This window comes from Heteronotia binoei, chromosome 6, assembly GCF_032191835.1.
Source record: "Heteronotia binoei isolate CCM8104 ecotype False Entrance Well chromosome 6, APGP_CSIRO_Hbin_v1, whole genome shotgun sequence".
Lineage (NCBI taxonomy): Eukaryota > Metazoa > Chordata > Lepidosauria > Squamata > Gekkonidae > Heteronotia > Heteronotia binoei.
In genome coordinates this window covers 40843031-40857158 of record NC_083228.1, presented here as the reverse complement: position 1 = coordinate 40857158, position 14128 = coordinate 40843031, and the positions used below count along the sequence as shown (strand labels likewise).

General features: G+C 43.9%; 1 protein-coding gene across 1 annotated transcript in view; it reads left to right on the top strand.

Moving 5' to 3' along the window:
- Positions 1 to 14128, top strand: part of BTAF1 (B-TFIID TATA-box binding protein associated factor 1) — a 58224-nt gene that overhangs the window by 35677 nt on the left and 8419 nt on the right. The window contains exons 25-33 of the mRNA XM_060241358.1: positions 174 to 322; positions 3787 to 3939; positions 4807 to 4928; positions 5024 to 5191; positions 5385 to 5462; positions 5547 to 5676; positions 6131 to 6272; positions 6409 to 6539; positions 13951 to 14076. Coding sequence (XP_060097341.1) covers positions 174 to 322; positions 3787 to 3939; positions 4807 to 4928; positions 5024 to 5191; positions 5385 to 5462; positions 5547 to 5676; positions 6131 to 6272; positions 6409 to 6539; positions 13951 to 14076 — 1199 coding nt within the window. The remainder of the gene's footprint in view (positions 1 to 173; positions 323 to 3786; positions 3940 to 4806; positions 4929 to 5023; positions 5192 to 5384; positions 5463 to 5546; positions 5677 to 6130; positions 6273 to 6408; positions 6540 to 13950; positions 14077 to 14128) is intronic.

Below are 14128 nucleotides of genomic sequence, written 5' to 3'. Positions count from 1 at the left end.
AGATATTCCCTTTGTATGTTCTTTATAATGATTCATAGTCAGAAAACTTTCAGTTTTGAGATCCTCTTGGGTTGAGGTGATAGTAAAACAAAACTTGGTACATAACCAAAATGAGCCATGGTAGAATTGGGTTCAAAGCTGGTCATGGAAACTTTCCTTAATTACTAATCCAGCTGTAATGGAGCAACTAGATGTTGGAATTATTCCCTATATAGTCCTCCTTGTGGTCCCAGTTCTGGGCAGAATGAGCGATCAGACTGACAGTGTACGCTTCATGGCCACTCAGTGCTTTGCTACATTAATTAGATTAATGCCTCTTGAGGTAAGTCAGAGTTTTCAGTTCTGCTTGAAAATATGTATGTTTTTCCTTTAACTCTTGAGTTCTCAAACTGTAGGGACTATGATTGCTAAGCCTCTCTTCAAGTGTGCTTGAAGTGAAGTAGTAGCTGGGGTGGAGGAGTTGCCTTTAGAAGCATGACCACTCAAGATACTGGAGTGATAATGCATAAGGAGCAGCATGAGGAACCCTGCACTATGTTCTTGCCCGTTGGAGCTCTGCCTCTATCCCAGCCTCAGTGAGGCCTGTCTTCCCAAACCTGGGCAGAGTGTCTATCCAGTGCTGAGCTCGGTGTCAGCGTGAATTGATCGGGACCCCAAAGGAGAGGGAATGTGCTTACCAGATTTATGCTGGGATTCTGAATGCCTCAGACAGCTGGTCAGAGTTGGGTTGGGGGGTGGCTCCAAAAAGTGGAATAAATTCTCAACTCTGGCCCTCTGCATTCAGTTCCAGTTAACGTTTTCCACAATTTTCCGCTGCAAATGTTAGCACTGCAGATGCAGTTCCAACTGAAGTCACTAGAAGGCATGCTAGTTTTAAAGAAGAACAGTACCAAACTGTGCCAGATTTATGTATTGTGTGAGTCACACTGCTTGCTTGTTCATTGTCATGTGTGCATAGTGTTAACCATCAGACAGCAGTTGCTCTCTTTGGACGTTTCATTACTCCTATTTTTGTCAGTGCCCTTCATCAAAACTTTCAGGCAAGGGCTTAAATGTATAGAGCCCTTCGTGTCAGCTTTAAGTGTTTACAGTATAATGTTTGTAGTAAGACAATTCTGTTTTTTTAAGGTGAGGAAGTTTGCCCCAAAAAAGGCTACAGTAAAGTTCTTGCCCCAAAGTCATATCCTTCTGGCATCCACCATTTCACAGATGATTATAAGGTTAAAAAAAGTAGTGTTTGGTGAAAGGTAATGGATATTACATGGAAGAATGTAAAGTTAGATGATAGCATCAGAATTGTGTAGTGCATTAAATTTTCACTGTAAAGTCTATAAACACAAGGTGCTTCATTAATAAATGAAGCATCTCAATGATTAATGGGAAACTATATCTGAGTCCTTCATTGGAAAACTATGTCATCCTTTTTCTTCTAGTAAATGCTTTAACAAATATGGATAGGTCTTTTGCAACTTGTTTTAATCATAAGTAACATAGTAGCCTAGTCCTCAAGAATCACAAGAATAAACTGCCTTAATGCATTATGCTTGTAAGTTGCCCTGGGTGCAAGTGTACACAGTCCCTTTTGTCAGAGGAAAGATCTGATCTTACAGAAGCTTGTATTTGCCTCCAAGAATAATTTTAGATTTGGATATTGATCTACAAAAGCCAACAGCCTAGGAACTCTCTGCAAGTTAAGGAAGAAATGACACTAACCCCCCCCCCCCCCACACACACACACACACACGCTAAGGTTCCCTCACTCTGATGATTTGCCCAGAGGCAAAGTAATTTTTAGCTTTGACTGCAGTTTTTTCGGGTACAACAGCTTTTTTTACAATTGCCCATATTCTATTGCCTAGTGTATTTTTCTTTTTAAAAAAAGCAGCTAGGAAACAAAACTTGGGTTTGGAAAGAAATTAACAGCAAGGAGCCATTTGAGCTAGAACCCATTTAGCTTCTAGTACTCATTCTTGCCTCAAAATACTTTTTCAGAATGCTGAAAAGGTTTAGAGTCTTGAGACAAACGTATGCTTTAGGGATAAGTGTAAGATTTTTCTCACATTTTTAAAAAACCCTGACTTTTATTAACATGCATTATCAGATTTCAGTGATACTTGAACTGACTTCTTAACTCTTTGAATTTTAAATGCGTCCTTTCATACTGTTTTCCTCTCCATTCTAGTTTCTAAAACCACTCTAGGTTCCCAGTAAGTGCTCAAAGACAGTTTTATTAACTCTGAAATTATCCCCAAGTTAGATAATCATGAAATTAACATTGAAAAATTACAAAACTGTTCATGAATAGCAAGAAGTAGAACAGAATACCCAGAAATGAGTGTGGCAGAGTAGATAAATTTGTCATTTACGTTTCCTCCTGTATTCAAAAAGGACCGTTAGTTAAAAGGAAGCAGGTTTCAAAACGGTGAAGTGCCTGTACAATACAAAGCCCTGGTTAAGTGTTTGGTTTTACTGCAACATGCTAATGCTTAAACAATGGTCATAAGAAAATTCAGGAAACAGCTAGGCACTGACGGTCAGTTTGTTTGGGAAAATACTCCAGGAAAAACATTTTTTTCTTTGTGCAGTTTTTTCATTTCTCTTTTGGTTGTAGTATAGATTTTCCTTCGGATAATCTAGTACAGGCGCTGTCTGACTGTTTTGTCATGCAAAAGAGATGTAAGATATAATGGCATGTGAATATTCTTTGGTACGATCATTTAAGATGGTTAATAATATTCCCTGCTCTTAGCTGTTGATGCTTCTTGCATTTTCCATGTGCTTGACCTCCATAATGTGAAGAATATTATTCTAAAGTGAGCTTGAATTTTATCTTACAGTTCTTTTCTTTAGTTTACAGTTCTTCTCATAGTGCTTGTTGTAGGTTGCTACTTTGTAGGTCATAGCACTAACATAATATTTGTTTTTATTAGGACCAACCCAAATATCACAAAATATTGTATACAAGCTTTCAGGTTCCCCTGAAGTCTTCATCAGTCTTGATGTACAGTATAAAAAAGAGGGAGTGGGGAGAGAGAAGATGTTTCAGGACCTGTTGGCAGAGCCCAGAAGTGTACAGTTTGCATTTTTTTTTCTTAAAATGGAGACCTGGAGGTGTTGCAGACTTAATGAGTTGACATGTCGCTGGATATCTAGAGGCTTCTGAGAAGACCCAGAAATGGAGCCTCACCTTTTTAAAGTAACAGAAACCAGCAATTCATCAGGATCCAGACACTCATGCAGCCATTATTCGTATCTGTTTGAAATACACAGCTTCTTGTAAAGCTGAGAGCAGCAAAAAAAGAAAAGTGATAGTAGCTCACAGAATGGGAACATCCAGTCAATTGTGATCTTAAGCCCATTTTAATATCAAAATACAAGTAAAAGTGCCTAAAGTACAAGACCATTGAAGGTTCAATTAATGTTTGGTTATATAAAAGCTTAACCCAATCAAGGCTAGTGATGTTTTACAAATAATATGATTTCAGTAGGTGCAAGTAGATGATTACCTTGACCTGGATGGCCCAGGGTAGCCAGGTCTCAGAGTTAGTCAAGGTTAGTAGTTAGATGGGAAACCACCAAGGAAAGCCAGGGTCACGACGCAGAGGAAAGCAATGGCAGACACCATCTCTGTCGCCCCTTGCATTGAAAATACTTTGAGGTCGGTGTAAGTCAGCTGCAACTTGATGGTGCTTTACACACATACTCTTGTAAATGACACTTAATACCCATTAATAAAAAGCTTTGATGAAGTTTTGTCTCCGTTCAGAATATCCTTCCTTGTTTCAGGCTGGCATTCCAGACCCACCCAATATGTCTGAAGACCTAATCAAAATTAAAGCCAAGGAACGCCATTTTCTGGAACAGCTGTTAGATGGAAAAAAACTAGAAAATTATAAAATTCCAGTACCAATTAAAGCTGAACTCAGAAAGTATCAGCAGGTAAGTTCTCATGGAAACATTTCCTGGACTCAAAAGGCTTCATCTTAGACAAATCTCCATTCTATAGGCTGGCTTGAATTTTCTCAAGATTTTTCATTTGACCTGATAAATCACATTTTTGCAGTGTCCTGTATATTGCTAATCACAAAGACATTAAGGGAAAGTGTTAAGCTAATTGCACAGGGCATGCCAAGGCTCAGAGCATACAAAATTAAAAGCAACTGGAAATCTTTCTGTAAAATACTTGCATGTAGCTAAAATTGACCTGACCTGGATAGCCCAGGCAGGCCTGCTCTCATCAGATCTGAGGCTAAGCAGGGTCAGCCCTGATCAGTATTTTGAAGGCAGGCTACCAAGGAATACCAAGGTCATGATATGGAGGCAGATAATGACAGTCCAACTTTGAATGTCTCTTGCCTTGAAAATCCACACAGAGTTGCCATATGTCAGCTTTGACTTGAGGGCAAAAAAACCCACACTAAGATTAGATTTGTTGTAACTTTTGCTTATCAGGAATTACATCTAAAATTGTAAAGATCAATCATGAAATTAATGAGCAGAGCTGGAAAACACTGAATTTCTGCATGCTAGCTGCAAATGTTGAGGCACAAGCCTGCTCAATTGTTAGGTAACTTTTTCAGGAACAAAGGCTTTTTAATCAAAGGTGTGTGGTACCATCATTTTAGAAGCATTTTGCAAATTCTTGGCCCAGTTGACATTTTTTACTTCTGGTACCTTTATGCAATATTGTAGAAATAATGTTAAGATGTTCTAGGACCTGATATTTTACTTCTACTGCAATGACCTAAACTTGAGCTCTGTTATTGTTCCTCTGCTCTTAGTACTCTTTTTTTTTCTCCTTTACAGGAAGGTGTAAATTGGTTGGCTTTTCTTAACAAATACAAACTTCATGGTATCCTCTGTGACGATATGGGCTTAGGAAAAACCTTACAGTCCATATGTATCCTTGCAGGGGATCACTGTCTCAGGTAGCCTACACAACAACTGCTTCTCAGTCAGATTATTGCCCTGTAAACATTATTGCCCTAAAAACACGTTATATATGTGATTTTGTTCTCTGCAGGGCTCAAGAATATTCAAGAACTAAAATATCTGATAGTGTTCCACTTCCATCATTAGTGGTGTGTCCTCCCACGCTTACAGGCCATTGGGTAGATGAAGTAGGGAAGTTTTGTTCCAAAGAATATCTCAATCCGTTGCATTATACTGGTCCTCCTACAGAAAGGGCAAGGCAAGTGATATAATCAAGAAGCCTGTTTTTACAACCTGCATGGAAATCTACATTGCTGTCTATTGTGATTATGAGGGAAAATCTTTTGACCAAAATAGCCATGAAGAAGATAGTTTTAAAGAGATTTGTCTGTGTATATGTCCCCATCCCAGTGCTTCAAGACCTAATTGGTTTTGTATCTTTTCCTGTAAAGGTTACAGCATCACGTAAAAAGACACAACCTCATTGTAGCTTCTTATGATGTTGTGAGGAATGACATTGACTTCTTCAGGTAAAAACTACTGTTTCTATTTCATGTAATGTGTTATTTGTTTTTAAAATATTAATGTTGATTGAGTTGTATTTTCTTTCCTAGGAATATTAAATTTAACTACTGTATACTTGATGAAGGCCATGTCATAAAAAATGGAAAAACAAAATTATCAAAAGCAATAAAGCAGCTGGCTGCCAACTATAGGATCATACTCTCTGGGACCCCAATTCAGGTAAATCCCTATTTCCCTCTATTAAAAAAAGATAGCAACAGAATGTTACTTGGAAGCTGCCTTGCTATTACAAAAGGTTCTGGCTAATTTTCCAGCTCTTCATGGTAGGAAATCTATAGCTGCCAGGGCCTGCTCAATGTCCATTTGTGGATACCTTGTTTGTGTAGTGATTGAATGTAAAAATGTCAGTGGGTGTAGAGCAAAGTCATGTAGTTGGTCATCAGATTTTATGTGTGATGCTAATTGAACCATTTGAATCTACACACGTTTTTTTCATGTATGTTTTTGTGCGAACAAAATAGCCATGAAGAAATATTTTTTGGACTCAGATCTGAGATAGGCACTGATCACCCCACAAGCCCGTTTCCCACCACACAATAGATTCTTCAGAGTCGGTTTAGTGTGTTGTTCTTGAAGGTTTCCTAATTTAATTTAATGTTTCTCCTGTATCCAGAACAATGTCTTAGAGTTATGGTCACTGTTTGACTTCCTGATGCCAGGATTTTTGGGCACTGAGCGCCAGTTCGCAGCTCGCTATGGCAAGCCTATATTGGCAAGCAGAGATGCTCGGAGCTCAAGCAGAGAGCAGGAGGCAGGTAAGAAGCAAGTTTTCATTGCTTTACCAAGTAGTGTCAGTGCTTGAAAAACCCAGCATCCTATCACTAATGTGTCTCCACGACACGAAGGATTCTGTTGCTTGCTGTTATGTTCTTTCTCTTGTGGACATTGTAGGTGTTCTTGCAATGGAGGCTTTGCACAGACAAGTCTTGCCATTTTTGTTGAGGAGGATGAAAGAAGATGTACTGCAGGATCTTCCACCCAAAATTATTCAAGACTATTACTGCACCCTCAGCCCTCTGCAGGCAAGTTGAAAAAGGGCAGGAACATTAGCCCTAATACTGACTTAAGCCATGTGCCGGTATTGGGCAACAAAAGAGCCTGCCTGTTAAGGATCTTCTCAGAATCGTGGATTTATTCCAGATGAGAATTTATTGTATTTTAGTTTGTCCTTCTCAGAAAACATTGCTTATTTTGTATCCAGAGTAAAAACGTAGCATGTGTGCCACTAAAAGTTGTCTGTAAATTCTTTAGCTTCTCCATGTTTACCTGGATGTTGGAAAAGGCAAGCAGCAGTAGCCACACCGTGTTTTTATTTAGAAAATGGGTTACTCTTTACACATGAATATGCAGATCTGTGTGTATTTAGTTGATCTTCATCGTGGTCTCTGTGCAGTCCCATACATGGGTTTTGCCCTCGCCAACAGATCCTAACTTAGAGACTCCAAAAGCTCGCTTGAGCGTTATTTTTGGCGCGCTTTCCGGCTTGCCCTGGGGAGCAGGCACCGACTGCGCATGCCTGGATCGAGTGGAAGGCGCCCCTCCCACTCAGTTTCTTCCTAACCGTTGCTTGGACAACACCTACCTCGTTGCATTCCCTCCTTAGCTCGTACTTCTCTTCATCTCTTCGTGTTCCTGTGGTATTGTATTCCTCCTCCTGTATTGTATTTAATATTTCGTCCCTATCTGTTTTTTTTTTTAAAGGAGCCTTATTTTGCGCTTTTTTCTTTCCTTTCCCCTTCCCCTTCCCCCCCCCTTCCTTGTCCCAAGTGTATGGAAGGGAAAACTTTTAAAAAGTGCTGCAGATGGGGAACTAAAATTCCGTCTACTGACGGTCATTCCCACTGTCTTTTTTGCCTGGGGGAAGCCCACAGGGTCGACTCTTGCACCCACTGTGCTAGTTTCGGCAAGCAGGTGCAGAAGAACAGGGCTGCCAGACTTCAGAGCTTGCTACTTGAAAAGTCTCTCTGGGTTATGCCCACTTCCAGCGATACGCCGCCTCCCCCAACTCGAGAGGGAGATTTGGCTGCGTCGGCCACTGCAGCATCACTAAGAAAGCATAAGTCTGACAAATCTGCTTCCCACCATTCTGAGTTCACTCACAAGTTGAAGAAGCTGAGCCATCACTTGGAACCATCAGCTTTGGCGCCCAAGAAACATCGTGAATCTACAGCCAAAACCAGCAAGACTGCTCCTTCAGCTTCGATAGCTTTGGCTTTGATGACCTCGACTTCGACTTCCATCTCGACTCTGATGGTCTCGACTTCGTCGCAGCGTACCTTCCCGACACTGTTGCCTGTAGAACTCACGGCTCCCACTGACATCATCACTGAGATGCCCCGGCTCACTTGATCTGCAGATGTGATTCCGATCCCATCGAGATCACCATTGCTTCACGGCTCCCTGCCTCTGGATATCCTGGAACCGGACCCTAGGCATCTTTTGGATCCGAACGCATTCCGGGACATTGGGGTTTCTCCCCTGTATAGGGAACCGAGCACATATTGAGACATCGGGGTTTCTCACCTGTATAGAGAACTTCGTGAGTCATCCACCCAAGTCTCAACCCAGTTTTATTGGGAATCGTCGACTCAGTTCTCGACTCGAGACTACAGGGCACTTCTCCACAGGGAATTCTCTCACCACCGCTCTCATTCACCCATTCCCGCGGATTTCCGTCATGACTACCACGACGGCTATGACTACTCCTCGGCCTCGAAATCACCTTCGCCTTGGTACTGAAGGGCTTACAGGTTCTCTAGATCTCCCTCACATGAGAGACTTCGGTGCTCTCGGTACTATGATTACGCTGAGTACAGGCACTCTAGGAGTCTGCATGCTTCACCTGCCTATATTCCTTGACTCCAAGCCTTGGCCTCGACCTCCACCTCGGCTCTAGCTCCTAGATCTCCGATCTGAGCTCCTCGTTCACTGATTGCAACGGCTTCCTCGGCTTCGATCCAAGCCCCTCGCTCACCGGTAGTAACTATGTCGGCTCCTATAACACATCTGACAGACCCAACAAAGGGCTGCCATCTTTAACTCCAACCAGCCTCTGCTACCTCCAGACAACTCTGACTCCAAATCGGTGAGTTCTAGGTCCTCTGGCTCCAATCAACCAGCCTCCCTCGGCTCCAACACGCCTTGCCCAAACTGCCTTTCGCCATCTGATGGCTCTAAGGCCTATCTTAACCTAATTTCCACCATGGCAAAGGCTTTCAATGTCACTTTACCTTCTGACACCCCAGCGGTTTCTGATGTGGTGCATGACTTAGTGCAATCGGACCTGCCTGCTGGATCTTTATTGCCAATGCTCCCAGTACATCTTGAGGGAATTAAGGAAGCCTGGGACAAGCCAGCCTCCATCGCACCTACTCCTAGGAGGTTTGACTCCCGTTATTGGGTCCATGCCCCGGATTCGAAGTTCCTCTCCTCTCACCCTGCTCCCAATTCTATTATTGTTCACTTGGCTTTGAAAACCTCACGACACCCTGCTCCACCCGACCGGGATGGGCGTAAACTCGACACCCTAGCACGGAAAATCTATGGCCTGGCTACCACCAGCTCCGTGATTAATAATTACTTGGCCTACCTTTCTGCTTATGTCTTCAACCTTACCAACCAATTTACACCCCTGATTCCAACTTTACCAGACGCTTCTCAAAAGCTGGCTCATCAATTGGTTTCAGAACTTTCCAGAGTCAGTAAGCAACAAATAAATACGGTTCGGCATGCAGTGTCCTGCTCCTCCAGGACCTTTGCGGCATCAGTAGCACTCCGGCGCCATGCATGGCTTCATTCAACTAACCTTCAGACTGACATCAAACAAAAGATTGAAGATCTACCATTTGACAGTCAAGGGTTGTTCCATGCATCCACTGACAAGGTCCTGACTTCTGTTGATGATGGCCATAAGCGCACTAAACGTCTAGGTGTCACCCAGCAACAGCAGTCTCAAACTTTCAACCGCTCCCGGCCCTGGAAACAGTCTTACCTAAAACGTCAACGTTCCCCCAAGCAATCAGAATACTGGCATCAGAAGGGACCCCAAAGCAAGCAACCTTACCAGTCCTACCAACAAAAGACAGTCCCGCTGCCTGACAAGAAGACTACGCCACCCTCCAAACAGTCTCTTTGACTTTCCCCTCCGTTCCTCAGGACTTGGCAGAAGATTACCACAGACACCTGGGTACTCACTATAATTTGAATAGGCTACTCCATAGAGTTCATTTCGTCCCTTCACCATCACCATTTCATCTTAACTCCTCCGTCCCCATTTCTTCACGAGGAAATCCTAGATCTCCTTCACAAAGAGACCATAGAACCCATTCCCCTCCACCTTTGGAAGACAGGGTTCTACTCCAAATACTTTCTAGTCCCAAAACGAGACACAGGCAAACGTCCAATTCTAGATCTCAGGAAACTCAACGAACAGATAACTTACAAAAAATTCAGAATGATCTCCGTTCAGTCAATCCTGCTGTTAATCCCACAGAACACCTGGATGGCATCCCTAGACCTTCAGGATGCCTATTTCCACATATCAATAAAGTCTCAACACTGGAAATACTTGAGATTTGCCACGGGTCACCACCACTTCCAATATCGGGCCCTCCCATTCGGGCTTTCCACGGCCCCTCGCATTTTCACAAAGTGTATGGCAGTGGTGGCTGCAGCTCTGCGTCTTCTAGATAATCACCATCTTCCTGTATCTAGACGACTGGCTCCTGACTGCTCAGTCACCTCAGCAGCTCAAATGGGACACTCAGGTCACACTATCACTTCTAGCATCGTTAGGTCTGTGTGTGAACCTTGCCAAGTCACAACTCACCCCTAACCAGGACCTACAATTCATAGGTGTTCACTTCTGCACACATCTTCATATGGTTTTCCTTCCTCTTTCACGCAGTCTACAACTCATAGCGACTGCCACTGCTATTCTTCAATCTCCAAGTCAACCTGCTGTCATGTTTCAGTGTCTTCTGGGATACATGGCAGCAACTACATCTGTCATCAAATTCGCCAGGCTTCGGATGAGGCCTCTGCAACTTTGGTTTGTCCGCGCCTTTCACCTTCACAGGCAGCCCCAAACCACGATTCTCGCTGCACCCAAGGAGGTCCTCCTCTCTCTTCACTGGTGGACCCTTCAGCTCAACTTGCTTCAGGGGATGCCCTTCATCCTGCCTTCCCCTACTGCAAATGTCACCATGGATGCCTCGAAGTGGGGTTGGGGAGCCCACTTGGAGGACAAGACTGTCAGGGGTCTGTGGTCTCCTGCAGAGAGAAAATTCCACACCAACTGCTTGGAACTAATAGCGGTCCACAGGTCCCTTCAATCCTTCCTTCCTTCTCTGATGGGTTGTCATGTTCAAATCACATCAGACAACATGGCAACCGTCTTCTACATAAACAGACAAGGAGGAACGAGGTCTCTTCAACTCTGCCATCTCTCCATTACCCTTTAGAAATAGTGCATCAAGCACATTCACATCACTGCAATCCATCTACCTGGAGTGGAGAAAACGCTAGCAGACTCTCTCAGCTAAGTTCGACTGGACGACCATGAATGGTCACTCAACTCTGCACATCTTCACTGTATCTTCCGTTGCTTCTGGAGCCCCACTGTAGATGTCTTTGCCTCATGACTCAACACCAAATGCCGTCACTTCTACGCGAGGGGGAGCAATGATGCATTCCTCCACGTTTGGACGGGAGACCTCCATTACTTGTTCCCTCCATTTCTACTCATCACGCACTTGATCCTCAAGATCACCCGAGATCAGACAGACTGCATTCTCATCATTCCATGGTGGCCGAGACAGCCATAGTTCGCGAGGCTTCTTCAGCTATCCCGCCACTCCTGTCGTCACCTCCCTATGATACCCAACCTCCTCACTCAACATCAAGGTCAGGTCTGGCACCACAATCCTCAGATTCTACGTTTCGCAGCATGGAGGATCCGACCATAACACCACCCCCAGAAGTGCAACACATTATCCTCAACGCTAGGAAACCATCCACTAGACGCTCCTACCTTCTCAAATGGAAGCGCTTCTCCACATATGTACAATCTCATGACAGTAATCCAGACATCGCTCCTATCCCCTTTATTCTACAGTACTTATTGTCATTGCAAGCTTCAGGACTTAGTTACTCTTCACTGAAGGTTCATTTGTCCACCATCTCATCATTCCATGCTCCTGTTGATGGTCAGTTTTTTCTCATCGCTTATCTAAAGCTTTCCTCAAGGGACTTCTACGTCTGCATCCCCCAGTTAAACCCATCGTTCTTTACTGGAGTTTATCCTTAGTCCTAGCTCAGCTTGTTAAACCTCCTTTCGAGCCATTAGCATCTGCTGACTTACATTTACTTTCTTGGAAGACTGCCCTATTGGTTGCTCTTACCTCAGGTAAACGAGCAAGTGATCTGTGCGCCTTCCGCTCTGATCCACCTTATACCGTCTTCCATAGTTCCAAGGTGGTTCTTCAGATGAACCCCACCTTTCTCCCGAATGTCGTCTCCCTTTTCCAACTTTCAAGTGCAACCTCCTTACCAGCCTTCTTCCCAGAACCCAAGGACTCGGGTCAAAGAATACTGCATACTCTCAACATGAAGAGAGCCTTATCCTTCTATCTTGCACATACACAACCTTTCCGAGAGGACACTAATTTATTTGTAGCCTATGGCAGGCCCCATAAAGGCTCCAAGATATCCACCCAGAGGCTTTCCAAATGGGTGTCTAGTGTGATTTGGTTGTATTATGAGACTGCTAAACAGCCATTACCTGTTGGACTCAGAGCTCATTCTACTAGAGCCGTCTCAACTTCTTCGGCATTTCTGCAAGGGGTATCCTTGGAGGACATTTGTGCCGCTGCAACCTGGTCCTCTCCGTCCACGTTCGTTGCTCATTATGCCCTGGACGTTCGTGCTAGACATGATGCCTCCTTCAGCCAAGCAGTCCTCCACTCAATCTTTCACTAATACTTCTCCAGGTGAGCGCAACATAGTTCAAGGTGAGCGCCATATGTGAACTAACTATTGTGTTTGCTTAACAGTTACCAGCACCCACCTCCTGTGTTTAGCTTGTTAATCACCCATGTGTGGGACTGCACAGAGACCACAATGAAGATAAACAGGTTGCTTACCTGTAACTGATGATCTTCGAGTGGTCATCTGTGCAGTCACACATGCCCACCCAGCCTTCCCCTCTGCTGGCTCTTTGCTTTCCTGCACGGATGTCAGTAGCAGCTGGAAGAAACTGAGTGGGAGGGGCGCCCTCTGCTCGCTCCAGGCATGCACAGTCGGTGCCTGCTCCCCAGGGCGAGCCGGAAAGCGTGCCAAAAATAACGCTCAAGCAAGCTTTTGGAGTCTCTGAGTTAGGATCTGTTGCTGAGGGCAAGACCCATGTGTGTGACTGCACATACCCAAGGGCTGCAGTGCATTAAAATAGAATTAAAGTGTCCAAGAGATTAGGGTTTGTAGAATCTTTCGGGATCAAGTGCCGTGTTCTACTGGAGAAAGTTTTCCTTTCAGACGTTTCGTTCTCAGCTGCGGAGAACATCCTCAGTGGCGTTGCAGCCGGAGCAGGCGCTCAGACCTTGGCTGCTGTGCATTGAGTGGGGCCAGCAACCGTCTTCCTTATCTTCAAACCCCTTCCAACCCTCCCAGCAATTAACACGGAACAATGGTCACATTCAACAGCAAGTTTCCTTATCACTACCCTTCCAGGAAGCCCCACCAAACAATGGGCACATCCACAAACTAATTGCCCTTTCATCACACCCCCTCCAGCCTAGAAATAGCAGCTCTCCAGCAGCCCTGGCCCCACTCAATGCACAGCAGCCAAGAAGGTCTGAGCGCCTGCTCCGGCTGCAACGCCACTGAAGATGTTCTCTGCAGCTGAGAATGAAACTTCTGAAAGGAAAACTTTCTCCAGTAGAACACGGCACTTGATCCCGAAAGATTCTACAAACCCTAATGATGTTACCAGCCGTGAAAACCTGAAATCTTTGTCCAAGAGATCTTTGATCCTGAATCAGTGGTTCTTTCTCATAGAGATCAGATCTTATTTCATTATTTATATTCCTTGTGTGTCTGTTCTTTATATGCTCCCTTTCATGAGCTTATTCTCCTACCCACTAGGCTTTGCAGCCCCATCTGCAAATTGCTAGTAGAGCCCTTTTCAAAGCACCATTTGCTTTACTTCTAGTCAGTGCCTTATATCCATGCTACATCAAAGCCAGTAGTATCCCTATCTTTCTTGGGTAGAAGAAAAAGCAGGTTGATGCCAGCCAAATGGCATTGTAGAAATGGTCCTCTGTTTCTGCGGGAAGTTGGCTTGTGTTTTGAAATGGTCACTAATTAAACTGAACAAACTCCTTGAGAGGTAAATTGAAGGCAAGATCTATGAGCCTGGAACTCCTTCTTGTTTAATAGGTTCAACTGTATGAAGATTTTGCCAAGTCTCGTGCCAAATGTGATGTGGAAGAAACTGTTTCAGCAGCTTCATTGACTGAGGAGACAGAAAAACCAAAGCTTAAAGCCACAGGGCATGTGTTTCAGGTACTAACTTTATCATATTGTTTTATTCCTGGTTAATTAAAGTTTAATACAC